This window comes from Cibotium barometz, chromosome 24, assembly GCF_041138505.1.
Source record: "Cibotium barometz isolate CiBa-2024 chromosome 24, ASM4113850v1, whole genome shotgun sequence".
Taxonomy (NCBI): Eukaryota; Viridiplantae; Streptophyta; class Polypodiopsida; order Cyatheales; family Cibotiaceae; genus Cibotium; species Cibotium barometz.
The window spans coordinates 31,563,716-31,577,537 of record NC_141069.1 but is presented as its reverse complement, the minus strand read 5'-3'; the positions used below and the strand labels follow the sequence as shown (position 1 = coordinate 31,577,537).

General features: G+C 41.4%; 1 protein-coding gene across 1 annotated transcript; it reads right to left on the bottom strand.

Annotated features, from left to right (window-relative positions):
• Positions 1 to 9,463: 9,463 nt before the first annotated feature.
• On the bottom strand, positions 9,464 to 12,816 carry LOC147625186 (uncharacterized). The gene is made up of 4 exons (XM_086817953.1): positions 12,631 to 12,816; positions 12,390 to 12,551; positions 10,066 to 10,153; positions 9,464 to 9,966 (listed from the first exon to the last, which is right to left on the bottom strand). The coding sequence occupies exons 1-4, from the start codon at positions 12,814 to 12,816 to the stop codon at positions 9,578 to 9,580; spliced, it is 825 nt and encodes a 274-aa protein (XP_086674079.1). The 3' UTR covers positions 9,464 to 9,577.
• Between the last annotated feature and the right edge of the window lie 1,006 nt (positions 12,817 to 13,822).

Genomic DNA, 13,822 nt, shown 5'->3' with positions numbered 1-13,822 from the left:
GTTATATCTTTAAGCAAATAGTCTGAAGGTAGAAGTGAGTAGATATTTATGATGCATCACATACTTAGCTCCATGTGTATATAGCAACAATAGCTGTTGGTCGGTTTGCTCTAGAAAGAGGGCAAATGTAATAAATGAGTAATAATGTTCACACTTGCTAATAAGTGACCTTGTGGGCTGGTCGGCTGCCCATGTGGCAGCCCGGCCAGCCATCCCTTGAGGAAAGTGGAAGGAGTCTTGTAGGGCTGAGGCTGCCCATCATCAAGAGAAACACAAGATGCTGAAGTTTCCCATGCCACAACAAAAGAAAACACAGGGTTGTAGAGAGGGCTACAACATAGTTGATTCTTCAGGGAGTTATATAACCCTTTGGGTTGAAGTTTGATGGCCAGATTTACATTTCGGGTACGTTTTGACCTCCATTTTTGAGATATTAGGCATTCGAGTGCGCACTACGATGGGTAAGTTTTGATTCTATGCAGAATACGATTTTTTACTACAGGATAAAACTATGGATGTGTAGACACTATGCATACTACACATAAGTGTTACAAAGGCATTGGGTGTATGTATGCAAAATGGAGTCACTGATTGTTGACTGATCGGGTTTAGTACAATACCACTATGAGAAAACAACAATTGTGTAGGTGACATAGGAGTGTTGTTTTTGTGGTTTGTTTTGATATTGTAGACAAGATGTCAGATGGCATCAACTAGATTATCAGTCAAAAGCTTGACAAGAACAACTTTCATGCTTGGAAGTTTAGGATGACCAATTTCTTGATGGGTAAAGGATTTTGGGACTATGTGGAAGGAGAAAATGAAGACCCTCCACCATTGGATGAGGATAATGCCACCGTAGAAGAGATAAAGATATTCAAGGATTGGAACCAAGGTGCACAAAAAGTCATGTATTGGCTTTCAGTTTAGTATCACAAACACTATGATTAGGCACATATGTGATGCCCATACTCTAGCAATTATCTTTGTGTTTGTCTAAAATAGATGAACTAGGTTTTGCTATGCAATTGATGGAGTATGGGCATCCTATATGTGTCCATACTCTAGCAAACATATGCACTAGGTTTTGCCATGCAATTGCTGGAGTATGGGCATGCTAGCATCTGCACTAGGTTCTACCATGCAATTGTTGGAGTATGGGCATCCCAATTGCTAGAGTATGGGCATCCTAACATCTGCACTAGGTTGTTCTACCATGCAAAGAATGCCCATACTCCCACAATTGCATGGCAGAACCTAGTGCAGATGCTAGGATGTCCATACTCCAACAATTACATGGCAGAACCTAGTGCAGATGTTAGGATGCCCATACTCTAGCAATTACATGGCAAAACCTAGTGCAGCTAGGATGCCCATACTTTAGCAAAATTAAAATTGCATGGCAGAACCTAGTGCAGATGTTAGGATGCTCATACTCCTTGCATGGAAAATTCTAGTGCAGATGTTTACTAGAGTATCCGCACATATAGGAGCCCCATACTCCATCAATTATATGGCAGAACCTAGTGTAGATGTTTTAGACAAACATAAAGGCAAGGAAGCTGCAACTAAACCAAGAACTGTGCATGGTGGAGAAGAAGAACATGTTCATCAATGAGTATGCCTTAAAGATCAAGGGTATCATTGAATCCCTTGTATCCATTAATGTATCTGTGGGGATGATGATTACTTGGCAAGTGTCTATTTGAATGGTCTTGGAAAAGAATATAAGCCATTCAAGACATCTATTTACTATCAAGAAAAATGTTTCCAAGAAGAGAAGACTCTAGGCGAAGACTCTTCTACATAAAGCAAGAACACATCAGAACATGCTTTCTACTCCAATTTAGGTAGAGGCCAAGGAAGAGGTCATGGTCGAGGCTAGGGTGGTGGTGGCCAATCTGGAAATCAAAATTATGGAAAATAATAGTCAAATAACTCATAGCAACAACCATACACAGGTGATGGACGAGGCAAGTCTTAAGGCAGGGGGAGCCACATAGGACATGGCAATTAGAACAAACAATAGTCAAGTAGATTTTAGGGACTGTCATTATTGTGGCAAACTAGGCCATTGGGATAGAGAATGCAAAAAGAAGCAAAGTAACATGAAGAATGAGAGATTGTAGCAAACCAATTATGCATCTTCAAGCAAGCAGGTTGAAGAGACATGAGCATTTATTTGTTGTGGTAGCACATGATAAATTAAGTGATTGCAGATGTATCCACAAGTGTTGAATGATGTATGGTATGTGGATTTGGGAGCCTCTAACCACATGACTTCTCATGGTGGTGAGTGGTTTAGAGATATGAAAAATTTGGATAGACTAGGTTGTGTAGAGATAGGAGATGACATAGCTCATCCCATTGCTCGTGTCAAGAATGTGCCATTAGCTATGCAAGATGGCAAGATAAAGTACTTGTCTAATGTACTTCATGTGCCCAACATCACAAAGATCTTAGTTTCTGTTAGGCAAATGATTGAGCAGGGTTTGGAGGTACGCTTCAATACGTGTCGATTTTGATTTGGCCATGTATAGTGCTATATTTAAAAAATATATATATATATATGAAAGAATTAAGGGAATCACAATCAAAATCAATTTTTGTGGGAAAGGAACACATGAGTGGGCATATGGATGACTTCTTCCAAAAGGAGGTCACTAAATGAAGAGCTTTACCCACTTTCAATGGTAAATGAAAGTGAAAAAAGGAAGCTAAAACATGGATTGATTATTTACAAGACCATTTCAAAACCTGCAATTTCAATGAAGAGGCCAAGGCAAAGACTGTAGTGCTCTTATTTGAAGGTCTTGCTAAACTTTGATAGAAATTAATTATGCATAGTTGTGATTTAAAGGACACAATGAGATAACTTGGCAAGAGACACATGATTCTCCATTATGTTCACTAGAGTATCATTGGGGACAAAATGAATGGATTATTTGATATGAAAGTAAAAAGTTGTTTCGATTTCAAAATATCATGATAAGTTTTGGGAATGCAAAAATACTCACTTAACCTAATAGATAAGGAAAGAACTTCCCAATTGGGATAAATCAACTAATCAGGTTTTTGGTGAAGAGATATTAATGAACAATAATTGTGCACGATGCTATGCTACATGCAATGATATATGACGACATGGATGAAAGTAGATAAAGTTTTAAGTCTTAGAAAAGAACCAATCCTTGGTTTGACAAAGAGGCAAGCTTTACAAAGAATAAGCAAAAGGCAATGGAAGATAAGAAGCATACATTTATGTATTTGTTTCTTGAAATGGAAGATAAGAAGCATACATTCACATACTTATCTCCTAAAATGGAGGCAAAGACATGGCATGATGGATCGTGTTTCTAATGTTTGCAAAGAGATAATCACATTTTGAGTGTAGAAATAAGGAAGAATCTAGGTAAATGTGCAAAGGCTTGAATGTAGGAGAATACCATGGTTGAAACAAGGGAGAAACTAGAGAAATGTGCAAAGGGTTGAATGTAGGAGAATATCATGGCAAAAACAAGGAAGAAACTAGAGAAATGTTCAAAGGGTTTGTAAAGAAATAATCACATTTTAAGTGAAGAAATAAGGAAGAAACTAGAGAAATGTGCAAAGGGTTTAATGTAGGAGAATACCATTATAAAAACAATGTAGGAGGATATCGTGACAAAGACAATGGGTTGAATGTAGGAGAATACCATGACAAAAACAATGGGTTGAATGTAGGAGAATACCATGGCAAAAACAATGTAGGATTTGCTTGTCCTCAATAGAACAATGAAAACTTTCATGGAGGAGCAAGAGGGTGAGGAGCTACATTAGTGGTTGTGACCATGGATGAAGAGGTAGAAAACCAAGCTCTAATGAATGCTATGTTAGATCTGGCTTAGGTAAAAAATCAAGCAAGACGATAAGGACCACATTTACTCTTTCTAACTATGCCAGGAAACTTTACATGGCTCTCTATTGGCTTTGTCCAACAATGCCCATCAAATCCCTGCTCCATTCCTTTCATTGGGCTTTCATTATGGTTAAGAATACATGGAAGCTCAAATGCCACATTCCCATTGTAGATGTTAGGGATTCAAGATCGAACTCAAAGCTAAATTTAGGCTAAACCAGCTGGACGTAACATTGATTCAACTCAGAATCGGTAGATGGAACCTGAAGGAAGCCAACCTGATACAATGTAAAGGAAAGTTTCAACTTCGGGCCCTCACCTGGAAAGGTAGAGACAACCTACTGCATGTCCCACATAATCATTGGGATAGAAAACTCCATCTCAAACTAAACAAATGCTAGCATTTGGCTTGGGATTGTAAACATTGAAACTTCAAATTTAAGATGATCTACAACCTCCGCCCCCTGCCCCTCCTTCCCATTTGCCCTCCTGCCCTGCCTCTCTCCCCCCCCCCTGCGCTCTCCCCCTTCTCCTGCCCCCGTGCACTCCCCCCCTTCGCTCTTCCCCTCCTCTCACACCTTGCGTCCCCCTTGTGGCCCCTCCTCCTTAACCTCCATCTCCCCCCCCTTCCCTCCTTTCCCCTTTTCCACAGGTTGTAGATTCACTCTTGGGTTGTCTAGACTTTCCCCGCGTTGGTGGAGGACTCCATGGAAGCCTCTTCATCCCCCCTGTCCGACTCCAACCCAAGAGTGACTTTTTTGATCGAGGATCAGTAGCTCCTTGCCTCCTCCATCGTGGCTCTTAAAGCCTCATCCTTGGTCTACAAAATAGTGGGTAATCGTCTAGCTCATGGTAACCTTCCCCGACCTCCTTCAAGGCAGCCTCAGGGGGGGGGACGGCGCCCAAGTGACCGTTCAACGGTCCAAAAAGTGATCGTTGCGGGGGCAACGGTCACTGGGCCGTCCCCCCCCCACCGTCCCCCACAGGGGCCGTCCCGGGGACGGCGTCCCTTGTGAGGGACGGACGCGTAGGGGACGTCCGTCCATCCCCTTCCGTCCCCGTCATGGGATGCGCCGGGGATGTGCCGAGGACGCGTCCCAGGCATCCCTAGGGGCCGTCCCCGACGTTCCCTGTGACTATGCTTGTACATCATTAGGATCCATGATGATAAACAAGTGATGTTTGTTGGTTGTTTTAATGTTTTCTTGAAATCCAAAAAGTGCACACAAACAATTGCAAAACTAAAGGCACCACACAAATATATACGAGCAGCTTTTGATGATCGAAGCTCAAACATCAAGTAAAAACGGAAGCATACATGGCATATGTACTTGAAATAAATTGAAAATCAAAATTTTGACATGCTTTCGATACACATGATGCATGATTTCAACGCATAACAACATCCACAATTGCCAATGCATCAATAACAAGCCTTTCAAGGCACAATTTCAAGCACAAACGTAAATTCTTCACATAAAAGCCCAAAATCTGAGTTTATGTACACCAACTAATCACATACGATGCATGATTCAATGCCAAATTTCACGCATAGCCATATTACTAGGTATGCATCAAATTTTAGAGCATAAGACTAAGAAAAGGGTCAAAATTTTCATTCATGGCACACGATTGAAGAGCAAATTTGTTGTGCATAACCATGACCAGAATCAGAACAGCATATTCAAATCCCACTTTGTGAATCTAATCCACTCCGGCATCGTGAACCCTCCTGCTTTGTCAATTTTTTACACCGCAAACTCCACTTGAAGCTTGAAATTTTTGCACAATTAAGGCTTTGAAATCCTTAAAATTGTGTTGCCAATTTGATGAGGTTACTCGAGGAAAAGCTATGCACTTGATAGCTATTACAATGGGAAAGAGCATGGAAAAGAAAGCTCTCAAAAAGACTGAGTGAGCTAGAAGATATGGTTTATAAAGCACAAAGGAAAAAGAGAGTCTTTTTTAATCGAAAGTGGAGGAGGGCTATGAGGGCAGGAATGAAGAAGAGATTTATCCCATAAACATGCTTAAATGTAAAGGAAAAAAGGGTATATATTGCATACTGAGATGCTCACCTATCATCGAGCTCAAGAGAGAGAGATCTCATCATGGCTCCAGCATGTAGGCTGCAACGGCGGGTGCGCGGCGTGTGTGTGTAGGCACCTGCGCAACTGTACTACAGTGGTCAGTGGTTATGTTGCCGTCGGCATCCGCATCCGAGTTGAGGCTCAGCTATACCGCGTTATCTAGGTCGCTATGGCGGTGGCCATACGCTCACTTGGATACCAAATGTTGGAAACCAAAACCTTTTTGCGCTAATGTGAATTCGAGAAGAAGAAGAAATAATAGAAAATATCCCCTAGCATGAATAACTCTCCTCCCATCCATATCCCCTTGGTGCATACCAAAATGGGGTAGACCTCGTTCATCGACGCTCAACTCGCGAACTTGCAACCAACTCGGGCATATATACACACAAACGACCTCCAAACTGTTGGAAATAAGTGCACACTAGGTGTACTATTTCTCTAGTCTAGTTTTAGTTGAGTCTTTGTGTCTTGAGTCTAGTGCCATGTGGTACCTCTACATTTATCCCATAAGTGAGTCTACTCAATCTTGTACTTCTCACCTATAAATTGTAGGTGTCACATCAATAATCAATCAATCTTGTGTCGTCTACACTCATCTCAAGGTAACTCTTTGTCTTTCATTTGTGTTCTTGTTTCATTTCTAGTTTGCTCTTGCTTTCATATTTTCTACATGGTATCAGAGCCATGGTTTTAGGGTTTTCTTGTTTTTTCCTCTGAGCTTTCACCATTCTCTCCAAGCTATCCCACTCAATTCAGCGCAGCCCTGTGTTGCCCGCCATATCTTCAGGCCGCCGCTTAGCTGGGTGCTGCCCCCCTGCTCTTGGTAGTCGACCTGCTACTATAGCAACCCGCCAGCCTGAACTTGATGTCCGCCCTGTTCAGGCTCATACAGCTCTATTGTTCTCTCTCTTGGAGCTGCTGCCCGTCATATTGGAACTGCTACAGCCCACTGTACTGTTGCTGCTTTGGCTGCCTTCTTCATCGACTCAAGGGTGCGCATCATCTAGAAGAAGCTGCAGATCGACTTTCCTCCTAACGAGCTTTTTGCTGCATTCAGTTCTGCCATCGCTTCCTCTTGAAGAGTCTACAAGGTACTGTGCATTGTCTCCTTCAGTTTGCTGGTCAGTCCTTTTCTTATCCTCATATCTGCAAACTGCTAGTTCCTCATGCTTCGATGGGCTGTCACATGCTATGGCCTTGACAAGTGGTGAGAGAGCCGGCTTCTAAAAACAGTTTGGATCTCTTCTCTCATTCATTTCTGCAATCTTGTAAGGGAATAGACACTGCCCTTGCATTTTAGCAAGAGGTAAGACCTTCCCACATGGCCTCTTCTACTCATTCTCTCATGTCTATCGACAAATTCAATGGGTCCAACTTTCATACTTGGCAAATCAAAATCAAGTGCCATCTTATGAAAGAAAGTCTTTGGGACGTTGTTCACCATGCTGCTCCCGAAGATTCCGACATTGAGCAAGTTATCACTTATGCTCCCACTGCCAAGAATGACAAAGCCTATGCTATCATCTTGCTCGGTCTTGGAGATGATTACATTCATCACATCTCTGACATACAGTCTGCTTCTTGAGCATGGATCACTTTGGATACCCTTTTTGGACCCCGCTCTAAAAACTCTAAGATTGCACTTATGATCTCATTCTTTGATCTATATATGCAGGAGGGAGCTACTATAGCCTCTCATGTCAATTATTTTCGCAGTCTTATGGTTCAGCTTGCATCAGTGAAGTCCCCCATCTCCGAAGATATTGCTATTGCTGTGCTTCTCAAAAGCTTACCTGACACCTATGCTACTCTTGTCACTACCTTCAAGTATCACAATAATCCTACTCTTGAAGGTATCATCAATGCTCTCCAAGAAGAGGAAAGAACAAAACAACAAAAGGTAACTGACACTGCATTTTTAGCAAAGAAAGGAGGTTCTAAGGTAAGAAAGCCTTGCACCCATTGTGGAAAAACTAATCATATGGAGAAGGACTGCTTCAAGGCTCATCCATGCACCATTTGTGGCCGTGATAATCACCGGGAGAAGGACTGCTACTCTAAAACCTCTACATCAGCCCCTGCATCTACCTCAGCCCATGTTGTTGAAGCATCTCAATCAACAGATCTTGCTGTTCATTCCTCACATGATGAGGAGTGGGCTTTCTGATTACTTCACCTTTCTTGTCTACCACTTTGACCACCGATGATGTAGGTCAAGGGGTTCTAGTGTCTTACTCATTATGCTTTTTGACCTCTCTCTTGTCCCTACCCAAGAGGCAGAGATTGCCCTTGAGGAGGGGATGTCTTCAAGGTCCATCTGTTTGTCTACAGTCAGGTCTACAGTAAGTCTTCTGTCTATCTAGTCTTGTCTGTCTGTCTATTTGTCTATCAATCTGACTGTGTCTTGTTTTAGATCCACTCTTGTCCCTACCCTTGTGGACCCATATGAGGATATCACTTGAGGAGGGGTGTCTCAGGATCTTTTGTCTCTCATGTCTTGTCTCTCAGTCTATCAGTCTTTATGTCTGTCTTCTAGTCTTGTCCATCTTGTCTTCTAGCTTGTCTCTTAATCCTTGTCTAGTCTCTTTGTCTTGGTCTTATCTTTTGTCATGTCATAGTCTTGTCTTTTTGTCTTCCTCCTAGTGTCCACTTAAGGAGGGTGTTTAAATAAGTGCACACTAGGTGTACTATTTCTCTAGTCTAGTTTCAGTTGAGTCTTTGTGTCTTGAGTCTAGTGCCATGTGGTACCTCTACATTTATCCCATAAGTGAGTCTACTCAATCTTGTACTTCTCACCTATAAATTGTAGGTGTCACATCAATAATCAATCAATCTTGTGTCTTGTCTACACTCATCTCAAGGTAACTCTTTGTCTTTCATTTGTGTTCTTGTTTCATTTCTAGTTTGCTCTTGCTTTCATATTTTCTACACAAACGCACCCTCAAAACCTTCCAAGCATGGAGAAATCTTGCATCCTGCTTGGCCGTGGTGACTGGTGTTGGTCGGGCACCCTTGTCACGCCTCGGATGCTTATCCATTTTCATGCTGGATCCTCTAGGCCTTTTCAATTGCTTGCCAATCCCTTATATGATTTCTCCTTGTCTTTCAACCTTGCAATTTACCATGTTCATTATTATGTTTTTACTAGGAGTTTATATTAGCAAGGCATTTCTTAAATAGAAATCTCCAATGAATATTCTAAGCTGGAAAAGCATCAAAGCATAGGTAAATGGAATCATGCATCGTGCATAAGAAAAAATCTTGTCCCAATCAGAAAGGTACCATACTCCATGGAATTTAACCTGATAAGAAGAACAATTTTCTACAGACAAGCCATCCACCACTTTGAGTTATCAAGCATTTTAAATGTAGCTCTCATGGCAAGCATGTGAGTATACATAAATAAGGCCCCCAAATCTTTTGGATTGACACATAGTGTGCCAACTTATCAGAGTAAGAACTCTATACTACTGAAGAATCTGCAAAACAAAGAGTTGAATGATTGTAGCTTGTTTGCTTCCTGTCCAAAAGGGGAATAAAGTTCCCAGTCCTATAGGGTATGATTACCCTAGCCTAGTGTATGGATTTAGTATATGTATGGATTTAATACATTATCTTCAAATAAATCAAACTTAACCTCCACTGGGGGAACGACCTGTGTGCAAAGCAGCTCCGAAGCCTGCACAGGGACTCTCATAAGCAATTGCTCTGCTTCACTTGGTAGAGGGCCTATCAACTGTGATGCTGATACAGATGCAGGGCTGTATACAGCCTGGACACCCCCGGGACCAAGAAAAGCTTGGCCTGTTGTCTGATTGCGCAGCAACTCCTCAATGAACCATAAGGGTTTAATCAAACCCTGTGGACTTGCCTGAGCTCGTGCGGCATCCTGGATGGGTAAGCCAGAGTGAATCAAAGACACAGCATAGTTCAACCCAATCAACTTCCCTGTTCCAGTGTGGAACACAGGACCACCTGTCACATTTAAGACAAATATATAAATATATATATAATAAAACAATATATTATAAAAACAAAATCAAGCAATACATACCTGAATCTCCCGGTACACACCCTCCGCCACCGCCAACGGAACACGTGTTGAGTAAAACCGTAGAGATGCTCCCTCGTGTGCCGGTCCACGTGAGGACCCACTAACCACCTGATAATGTATGAAGTAAATTGAGTAATCAATCAATTACTCCTGTGTTTAACTTCGAGTAATGTGCTAACACTTAAGAAGACAATGAAATTGCATGTAAACAGGCCCAAAAGTAAAATAAACCATCCAAAGCCCTAAGATAATCGAGTGCCTTTTTACTAGAGGGTTGTTGAAAGACCTATTAAGTGAGGCTACAAATACTCTCCCAAATAAAATCCAGGCACTAAACTGAATTCTTGAGAATGTATAAGTTCATAATGTCCTTCAAAAAAAAAAACTATTTAAACGAGCTGCTGAGTAACCATAATGCAATCTAACAAAACTTATAGTAGAGGAAATCAATGAAACAAACAAAGTACATAGTGCTTTTAGAAGCATAGATCTTTCAAAAATGTTAGCACTGTTAACTAGAGCCACTACTAGTATAAACAAAGTAAATTCACTAGGCATGTTTAAGATGAAGCATGTCACCACTTATGACACATGAGTCAGTGTCGTACAGGAAACCCTACCCATATAGAGCAGGGACAGAAAATCGTAACTGGTCGTACAACCCAAGAAACTCCGAGTACACACAGTCCGTTCCAGTTCAACACATCACTTATGCAATCCGTACAGGAACAATTGAAAGCCCCAATAGAGAGAAACCCTTGTTGACAATCCGTACAGTTTGCAGACAGATGGCCAAGAAAAAGCAGATCTTGCCAAGCAGAAGTTGATCGCATGTTCCACATTGATCAAAAAGTGACTTTGAAAAGTTATGAGAAAGTTAAGTTTGTTTCTTCCTTGTAACATATAAGCACTTATGAGAAAAAGTTGAAAAATCAAAGTGAAAAAGCTACAATCAAAGCAAAAAACCTTCACGTGCCCACAACTGCTACATGCTAGTCGGCCATGTTGATGGTGTTCACCACTGCTTCATGCTAGTTGACCATTATGGGGCTGTGAATGTGTGGTTATGGTGCCATAGGCAACCCTAATACTCTCTAAGGGCTGCCTATTGTTGGCTGCCCTAAAGGTGTACGAAAAGGTGACACACATGTGCTTCTACATGCTGCTATATGCTCCTATATCTAACCCTAGGAAGACCTACATGCTTCATGGTTCTCCAAGTGGGTTAAGAGGACTAACACTAACCCTCTATGGCTAGAAGGTACTACATAGCTTGTGCCTCACTCATCCCGGACTAGGGCACACAATGGGTCACGGCATATGACAAATGACTCCTAGCAAGTACTAATGTTATACAAATGCTTGCACTAATAAGAGTAATGTTGAGCCAGTGTGTCATTGTGCATCACAGTGCAAGGTGCACATGACATAAGTATTGCAAACTTGGATGATCTGTCTTATCACAAATTCTACTCCAAGCAAGTAATGTTTCTAGATGGTGAGGGAATGAGGTAAGAAGTATGACAGGGACAATCTGCCCAAGAAAACGCTTGAGGAGTAGGCCAAAGACCAAGCAGACAACCGATGTTTCTTCTACTATACTTTGGGGCATGGTAAAAGAGATTGTACCAAGTGGCAGGCCGAAAAAGCTGCCGAAAGTCCCAGCTCTACAGTAGTCACCACCACAACTCCACCTCCTGTCGTCCACCTTCTCCGTAGTTGGCTACGAAAATGATCTGTACCACGATTCCTTTTCATTCAGATATGGATGGGTTCACACCTGGTATCCACACACAAATCACTTGGAAAGCTCAACAATTTTAGTTTCAGGTTCACAAGGCCCCATTAGGCATTAGAGAGCTCTCCAAAAGATCACCATCACATAAATCACCTCCTACTTCCCCTACAAATGTCGTCCTTTTGTCTGCCTTAAACTCAGTACCATCAATGGTATTTGATGGTAAGCAAGAAGGCGAGACTAGCGTGCAGGCCAAGGGCCTTATCCAAGCCTATGATGCAACGAAGGGACAAAGATTTATAGTCATGTTCGACATGGGTAGCTTTGAGGATGCCATCTATCCGTAGCTGGCTACGAAGATGAGCTATATCATGATTCCTTTTCATTTAGATGTGGACACACCTAATATCCGCATACAAATCAGTCGAAAAGCTCAACAATTTGAGTTTCAGCAGGTTCACAAGGTCTCATTCAGGCGTTAGAGAGCTCTCCAAAAGATCACTGTCACATAAATAACCTCTTTCATGAAAACCAAAAGGAGAAAAAACTTATAACCACACCAAAATTAATAATTAAAAAGAATGGAGTGACAATACCAGAATTCACGCTCTTGCAAGCAGAGTACCCAAACAAAATGTAAGGTTCTCCAAACTCGCACGCTCTAACTGAAAGGTCGACTGGTGCAGTCATTCTATTGATCTGCGTCGTGACTTTCAGTACAATGAAATCGGGGGGCACATTCATTGTCAGCACTTGGCATTGTATTTCCTGAAGAATAAATGATGATTATTATACCAAGAACTAGTAAGAATAAGAAGTGGTATGAACACTAATTATAAGAATTTACCTCCTGTGGACCTTGAAGCCAGGCTGTATAAACTTTTCCAACACATGTGTCTCCTTGAAAGCAATGGAAACATGATAAGATACAAGGGGACTCTGGCCCTTGGACCAAGACCCCTAGAACGGGCTCAATTGAGGGCCCCCTTGATATTACAATACAATATCTTGCTAATGGCCTAACTTCAGCCATGCCTAATAAAGAGGTAGAAAACTTGTCAGATCCTAAGAGGGTTAAAACTTTGTAGCACATTAGAAAATTTGTGTAGCAGCACAGCACAACAAATGAACAAATTCAGAAGAATGAGAGGGTGAAAGAGGTAGAAACACAGCAAATGATGATGGCACGAGCCTGCAACAATCGCCTCCCACTATGAAAATGAAAAGAAGTGAAGTTCACACACTTTTGCCTATAACGTGTATATTAACTAGATTGGGCTTTCTCATATTGACACTCAATTTTTACAATAATCTTAATTGTCAATGAGGTGATAGCTCAAGTGGTTAAGGTGATTGTCTAGGATCAAGAGGTCTTGAGTTCAAAACCCCATAAGGTGCTTCCTCAGCAGTATCGCCTACAAGTGATGAAAAACAATAATTGTGAGGATCTAGGACCTAAGGCCAGAGGGGGGGAGAAAAAGAGGTGTCAGCCTTTACTGATAGTAGTGATATACAATCACCATAACTTGGTGGTGACAATCTTAGGACTATATGGGCATTAATGTCCACTTTTGTACTTCTAAAGCTACTCGTTCTTACAAAAGTTGACTCTACTGTTTAACAAAAACTCAGCTAGCAATCACATAAAAGTAGCCGACAAGGTTGCACAAAATATTTTGCAAAGTGAACAAAATCCAAAGATCTGATTTCGATAAATGGCTAACTGAAAAAGTTCTTTAAAAGATGTTAGCATAAAACGACAAAGCCAAAACTTGGAAGGCGCTGCCTACTTGCCTTTGTCTCCCAAACATCACCACTTTGCTAAGCTTGTCCACCTCAATCAGATTAGCAGTGTATGACTAAAAAATCCAAATTGGCTTCAGAACGTAAGGATGATAAGATTGAGGATATAAGAATGTTACGAGATGCAAAAAAGCAGCTAAGGTACTGGCTCTAAAGGAGAAAGAAAAAGCAAAGCTTCACTTCTAACAGAATGGTCACGGCAAGTACTGCAATGTATCATACAAAAAAGCCGAAAA